General features: G+C 35.0%; 1 protein-coding gene across 2 annotated transcripts; it reads right to left on the bottom strand.

Moving 5' to 3' along the window:
* Window positions 1-216: 216 nt before the first annotated feature.
* Window positions 217-7,240, bottom strand: LOC126670040 (protein SAWADEE HOMEODOMAIN HOMOLOG 2-like). 2 transcript variants are annotated; one of them, XM_056104778.1, is made up of 10 exons: window positions 7,175-7,240; window positions 7,005-7,093; window positions 5,041-5,126; window positions 4,893-4,938; window positions 4,615-4,804; window positions 3,525-3,600; window positions 3,335-3,386; window positions 2,610-2,753; window positions 2,380-2,499; window positions 217-1,295 (listed from the first exon to the last, which is right to left on the bottom strand). In XM_056104778.1, the coding sequence occupies exons 2-10, from the start codon at window positions 7,056-7,058 to the stop codon at window positions 639-641; spliced, it is 1,425 nt and encodes a 474-aa protein (XP_055960753.1). In that variant the 5' UTR covers window positions 7,059-7,093; window positions 7,175-7,240; the 3' UTR covers window positions 217-638. The 2 variants fall into 2 exon arrangements, with proteins under 2 accessions (XP_055960753.1, XP_050219649.1); XM_050363692.2 differs by having other exon boundaries at window positions 7,005-7,237.
* Between the last annotated feature and the right edge of the window lie 469 nt (window positions 7,241-7,709).

Below are 7,709 nucleotides of genomic sequence, written 5' to 3'. Positions count from 1 at the left end.
CAGTCGACCCTCTAATAATTAATATACATGGTGGATTAAAATTTTATTAATTATTAGAATTGATAATTTATTGAATATTAAAAAAGACGTAATATTGAAATTGGTTCCCTAAAATTTATTAATTATTAGAATTATTAATTTATTGAGTATTAATTATTAGAGGATCTACTGTATATACATTTGGCAAAGCCATAGCATATGAAATTAGATCATTGCTAAAACATAAATTGAGCTAAAATAGTATTAATAAAACACAAAACTACAGTTCAGAATACAACTCTTGATCTTTATAGCTAGAGAAGCCCACAAAGGGTGATGAAAAAAATGGACCATTCCCTATTAGGAATTTCATCACTGGATTCAAAAGCTAATCGTGCTACTTGCCATTCCAGTTTTTTGGATTATACAGAAAAAGGAAGGACAAAAGGGGTTAGGAAAATTTACCATCATCCCAATATTATGTCAAAAATTACTATTTTCTCCCTATATTTTGAAAAACCACTGTTTACGACAACTAAAACCCCTCGTTGTTAGGAGAAGAAACAATATTTTTTTAAAGTATAGAGAGAAAACAGTAGTTTTAATCTAAATTCAGGGAGTGGTGGCAATTATTCCAAAGGTAATCAGACATGAGTAACCTATGATTTGCCTCCCTGCAAACTCTCAACAGACCCACCAGAAATACTAATTGGAGCAACACCACTTGATTCAGCATTGACAGTACTGCTAGCAGCAACACTGGGAGGATTTCCGATATTGACAGTGCAGCTAGCGAGAACACTAGGGGGATTTCCGATATTGACAGTGCCGCTAGCGAGAACACTGGGAGGATTTCCGATATTGACAGTGCCGCTAGCGGAAATACTGGGAGGATTTCCAATATTGACAGTGCCACTAGTGAGAACATTGGGAGGATTTCCAATATTGACAGTGCCGCTAGCTAGAACACTAGAAGAATTACCGATATTGACAGTAGTAGGAGAATTACCGATATTGACAGTGCCGCTAGCCAGAACAGTAGGAGAATTACCGATATTGACAATGTTGCTTGTTTCAGCAATTTTTGTCTCTGAAGGGTTAGCATTTGGTATGGATCCTGCTGCAGATATATCTGCATTCTGTAGCTTCCGCATTTTTTCAGGTGCAGAAACAAAAATTCTCTGAATACTTGCTGTGGAAGGATCAGTATTACTTTTCTGTTGTTCGGCGGCTGCTGATTCATTTGCAGCATGAAGTTGCTGCAACCTATAGTCAGTTTCAGGCCTACGACAAACCTTTCTTAGTGGCACAATTTCCTGAGAATCGATAACAAAAGACCCCAAATAAATATTCAAGATCAAAGAGTTTGATAAACACAAGAAACTTATAGAATTCACTCATTAACAATTGAATTATCATTTAGACTAGGGGTGTGCAAGAACTGAATGGATCCAAATAAACCAAATCGACCAATTTGGTTCAGTTTGATATTATAAAAAGATTTCAGTTTCTTGGTTTGGAAAGTAAAAAAATTGTTTCACTTTTGGTTCTAACCAATCTGAAAAACTGAACTAAACCGAAAAAAACAACAGAACTGACTGGTTCGGTTCAATTCGATTCTGTTTGAAATATTCTAAATTCTTGTAAATAGTAAATACAGTTTGGTTCAATTTTTAAGTTTCGAAAATTTAAAAATTCCGGTTCGGTCCGGTTATGTTTAAACCAAATGCACACCCCTAATTTAGACATTACTTAACTTTCAATCTCTCAAAAAGCTGAAAGCAAAGGAAAAATTTAGCGGGAATTGTGCTAAAAAGGATGCATTTTAATATAAAATGAATGTTAAAACATATACAAATGATCAAGTAATAATATACTGAACCAAGATTACAACAAAGGCAAGAAGAAGTATATTGTAAGACAGACACCAGTCCAGTGGTTTTGTAAGAAATTACATAAAACGTAAATTCATTCTGGGTTCATAAGAATTAAATCTTCTGGTTTCAGCAGTAAGAAAAGCATTAAAGAAAAGCATTACTCATCATACAGATTAAGGCCCAATAAATTCAGCATTTACGTGACATGATCTTCAAAAAGGAAAATAGGCATACATCAAAAGAAATCGAGAATCTTTTCTACCGCTAAATGGCAAAATAACATGTATCAATAAAGTACTCGAGTTATGTAAATAATAGCATTGGCTAGGACCTAAAATGATGAAAGAAAAACTGATACCAATCAACTTGAATTTCAGAGAAACGGAAGACGAAGAAGGACAAGGCATCATCTATACCAGTTACAGTTCTAAATAATGCAGCCTATCAACTTGGCTACACATATTAAAATACTGCTCTATACTCTTATTTAGGAAAACGTAATTGCATCAATGCTTAAATGTACCTCAGATTGATCATGATCATAACGCACCAAAAATCTACAACGGCAACCTCTTACATCATGTCTTCGTCTTTGCGCATCAAGAACATGTGCATCAAAGTAAAGGGCTTGGTCTTTACCTTCCTGGAACATTCAGTATACAAAAGATTCTCGATATAAAATCAAGCAGAGAAAAAACGTTTGCTACAGTTGATCAATCCTTTTTATTGCTACTTATGATTAGAAAGCCCCACCTGAAAACAAAGAATGAGGTCTCCAGGAAGAACTGCAACGCATTCTGATGCTTCACATGGAAGGGAACGCTGCCTGACATGCTTCCGAATATTAATCCACTCATCTTCATCTGGTCCAAATCCAGAAAACCGAACCAGTACTTCCTGCCATGATCAGCAACAACAGAATACATAAGGGAAGATAGCAGAAAACCAGGAAAAACAGGAAGAAGAAAAGGCATCCCAACACCACAAAACAAATAGCCAAAACATAAGAACTATATTCCAGAGAAACAAACAGCTAGAAACAATTCACAGTGTGATTGTTTTTTAAGATGTCAGAAGTTTTGTTAAATCTCCCTAGAAAGCACAACAAGGATCACTTAAACATCCAAGCCTTTGAATCATCAGTTAATTCTTGGATTGGCATATATTTCAGGTCAATTTGGTAAACCCAGCTTTCTAAAAGTAAACAACAAGTGCTGTCTGCATTACAAGGATTGGAAAGACTCAAAATCTAATGGACTTAAACACATTTTTCCTTCAGAGAAACAAAGGGACAGACCGGAGAATATCACAAGTGATCTCAGATAATTAAATTTAAATGTATTCAATTATACAAAGATGCATGGACAGGCAAAGAACAAAATGCACTGCAGGCTGCTGATATTAAACCGTAAATCCTACGGCTGTACGATGTGTCGAGCATAAGTAATAACTAGAGGAAATTTCAGTTAAGCTATTACCGGGTCTCCCGTGTCTACATGTCTATGGGATAAGAAGGTCCCAACGTCATACCTGACAACGGAAAGAATAGGCAATTAACATTTCAAATAATTTATCTAGCAAAGTAAGAGCATAATTAGAGTGAACTGAATCATAAAGAATTATTCAATTCTCATGAAATTCCCAACTTGAACGGCAAGAGATATTTACCATGCACCATCCCTTGCAGATTTGGCTTCAAATTCCATGCAAGAATTTTCTGTGTTGGCCCTTCCAGCATTAGGGACTGTTTAAAAAATGAAGTAAAAAATAAATATAGGAACAACAGTCAAAAGAAACATTAAAGTAGCAAGTCCTGCATCTAGACTCCAAGAGACACTGAAGCGAATGTGATTCTCAGCCTTTGTTTAAATGCTGTGTAATAAGGTTTCTCAATAATAAACCGGGACCTCATGTTGCATGCAAATCACCATTTAAAAACAAGCAATTAAACATAACAGCCACCAAGGTCTAAGTGATGCAAGAAAATAATGCAAATTGACTAACCATCAATCCAAAGCATTGTTTACATTCTCTCTCCAAGTATATAATTCTAGAATTTGTTGACGCTTGGCTGACTATCATGGAAAAAAATGACAATGAGAAAGATGAAAATGGGCAACAAAGCTTTTACTTTAAGAGCCAAAACAAAGATAAAGTTCTAAAATACCATTGTTAGCATAAGATCTCATGAATTATTTATTTTGTTTTTTAATAAGTTAAAGTAATTAAGAAATGAACCCTAATGAACAAGCCCTAACTTTTCATGCAATCTGTTAGTAACCTAATTTTAGAGTTTAGAATACATGTAGCATTACAATCTTACAGACAGAAAATGAGAGGGAAAAGAGAGATAAAAGACTTTGAACAGAAGACACGCACAAAAATGTCAGCTAGCAACAGCTTAAAGCGTAAGGTGTTGTGTTCATTAGTGGAAGAAGACCTGACAGTTCCAGTACACAAGGAAAATCTAGTTGATAAATATACAAAATCAGGGCTTAGCAATTACTGCAACTGCCGTGGTCAAAGCAGCCGGCCAACGAACCATTGCCCCACTCAAATTTGTTAAACAGTTTCAGCTAATTCAAATCATCCATGTCAATGAACGAAACAAAACTGAGATAACATTAACTTTGAGTCTTTGATTCATTTTGATTACTTGGCTTAGTTGTTGACAGCACAAAAATAAATAAACAAATATCACCCCTAAATAAGACTCAAATTTCAAGTCAAAACATCATAACACATTCACGTACACTACCTGATGGAGTTGTCACGGCTGCAGTGATAGGAGCAGGAATAGAAGCAGGAATAGAAGCAGCAATAGGTTGGGGCACATTTCTCACTGGAGTTGACTCCTCTCGAGACATAGGAGTAACATTCAATTTTACTGGAGTCTTGCTTGTCTTGGCTCTTACTGCATATCGTTTATTTTGAAACCAATTCCAAACCTATGATCATAAGTTGAAAAATAAACTATACTGTCTATTGGATGGCTGGGAGAGAGATGCAGACGATGAGGAAACACAAGATTTTCACCTGTTTCATTTGTACGGTAAACTTCCCTTTTCTATCCGGAGATTCACTGCAACCACAGACAAGGGAGTCAAGGGACACATGATTTCAATCTTTAATAACCAAAAAAAAAAATTAACATCAATAGTTATTGAAGAAAGAAAATGCACACCTGAATTTCTCAGCAATATCTACCAAAACTTCCTTAGCCGGCATCCCGTAATTGTGTACTTGCAATATATTTTCCATCTCCGTAACCTGACCAAAGAAAATATTGCAGAATATATTATTTGAACTTTTAATTATAAACCATAGTTATATATAATATGCACATAAAACTTCATGTGTTGCTCTTCCACTTCCTCCACCCTTCTTCAATCTTATGGCTAATATCCTATTAGAAGCCAGTATCTCCCTGAAGGCTTGAGTCAAGTATTGAGAAGGGGCACCATGAGGCACGACTACCCCATCTAAGGCAACTTCATCACAAACATCATACACCATTAGGTCCCTTATAAGATTCATATATATAAGTACAATGCCATCCACAAACATCATACACCAAAAGATGATCTCTTGTATATGCTTTGTCAATTTAACCGTGACAAAAGGTAAAGATGTAAGGGCTAAAAGTGAAGCCTAGTCGCAGCCCAATAAACACTAGTCACTGCTCTGTCACATTCAAAACTTGTGAATATATCTTAAGGATACTCTCTTGCACTTTAAAACTCATTAAAAAAAAATCCATTGGGAATCTTTCATAAACAAACCTTTCCCATATTGATTAAAAGCATTTGAAAAAATACGGGTACGAAGATGCTCTTCCACCATCCATCTAACATTTCCTTTGTAGTTCAACTTCAAATCTTAATAAACAAGTAAAGGTCTGTTTAAGATTGTTGCCTGTTGGTTGGGATCATACATAGAGCTTTTGGAAATTTTTTGAATTCATTCACATATTTTTCCATATCTTATGAACTGCCTGCTTTTTAGAAAAGCATGTATTCACCTTTTCTTTGACAACTACTTTTAAAAAACAAAAATAAGAATAAAAGGTTATCAAAAGAAAAGAAAAAATATAACAGAAATACCAAGCAACTGTAAGTCAACTACGTTACACCTGCCTCTCAAGTCACTTTTACAGTTCAATAAAATCTCGTCAAGGCCACAAACTTTGCATACTTTCATCTTCCTCGATGCTTTGTAGACTCTAGAAGCATAATATCATAATGTACCTCATTTTTCTTAGTAAAGTTATCCAAGCCTCGAGGTTTTCACTATGTTGATAGTTTAAAAGACAACCAAATTAGCATCTCAATGTTTTTCTTTATGCATCTACATGATCTATAATCAAATTCTTACATTCTTTATCAATTCGTACTTACGGGTATTATATGCAGATCTCTTATTATATTTATTTATTTCTCGATCAAGTTCACAATAAGGAAAGTTGTTTCCATGGTTAATCTACAAGATGTGGCACTAAATCGGTTAAGTAAAGAATTACGTCATAAAACAAAAACAGTATTTCAAGCTCCTTCGCTATGAATCTGAATCCTATAATTTGAGCACTTCCAAATTCTCTATACTTTAATACGCTTCCTCTACCCATCTAACATTTTTATCCATGACTAGAATCTTATTGAACAAGTGAGAGTCAACCACGTCACTCTCGCCTCTCAAGGTACCTCCATGACCATGTTTCAGTAGAAATATTGATAGGCCACAAGCCAACTCTCATCCTCTCGGACTCTTACAATCCTAATCCTTCTACTGTAATTTACATTCTTCTGTGTTGAAAAACCTAAGCTTTCGTGGTAATCACTATGACTATCATTAGAAAGAGTGCAAAGTAGTTTTTTTCTCAACAATTTTCCTCAGCCAACAATTTTCATTCTGAAATAAGTACCCGAGAAGCGAATTCTATCAAGCAAAACCCAAACACTGAAAATGTGTTTAATTAACTAAAATCTCCATACAACCTAATAACTAACATTATGAAAAGAAAATACTACAAAAAGCAAACTGAAATTAAACAAAAACTGCATCAAATAGCACAGTTTACAACACATAGAAACCAAATTTAAATTGAAAACTAAACTAAACTGCAAACTCTAAAATTGGAAGAAAGCAGACCTCACTGGCCATGAAGCGGAAGGTAGGGCCTCCATTACTGGGCGGTCGACCCATCACCAAATTTGAATTGAAAATTTCGCAACCGTCAACTGCAAGAATCGAAAAAAATAATCAAATCGTTATTTGTTTATTTATTTTCTTAATTTCGGGCTTTCTTTTTTGTAACGTACAGCCAGGGTTTAACTATCGCATGGGACGGAAGCTGAAATGGTCGAGTCTGGCTAAAATTATTTATAAACCACTTGTAACTCCGCTCAATTGCGCTCAATCAAGTAAATGTTTAATTTTAAAATTAACACGAAAAATATTAAAAATTTATTATTTATTAACTAATAAAAAAAATCGCATGTGAAGGCTTGATCTAATGCCCAAGTCCTTCTGTTGCATGAGGTCGGGAGTTCGAACTCCGGTTCTTCTCAAACGGCAATTTGTCTAGTTTAAATTTAAAAAGCGCATACTAACTCTCGCTAATTCCCGCTAATAAATAATATAAAATAGGATGATAAAAAAATCTATTCTGATATTATAGTTAAGGATTATTTTAAATTATACAAATAGCAGAGTTGGAATAGCTGCAAAAGCCCATAACCAAGCCCAATGCCCACCTCCAAAAGTCGAGACTAAAAGCCCATAACCAAGTACAAGGCCCACCTCCAAAATATAGGCGAACCAAAAGCTCATCATGGATAACGATAACCTTGCCGA

Source organism: Mercurialis annua, linkage group LG2 (assembly GCF_937616625.2).
Source record: "Mercurialis annua linkage group LG2, ddMerAnnu1.2, whole genome shotgun sequence".
Taxonomy (NCBI): domain Eukaryota; kingdom Viridiplantae; phylum Streptophyta; class Magnoliopsida; order Malpighiales; family Euphorbiaceae; genus Mercurialis; species Mercurialis annua.
Note: the sequence above shows the minus strand (reverse complement) of the source record. Positions and strands in the feature narration are given on the sequence as shown.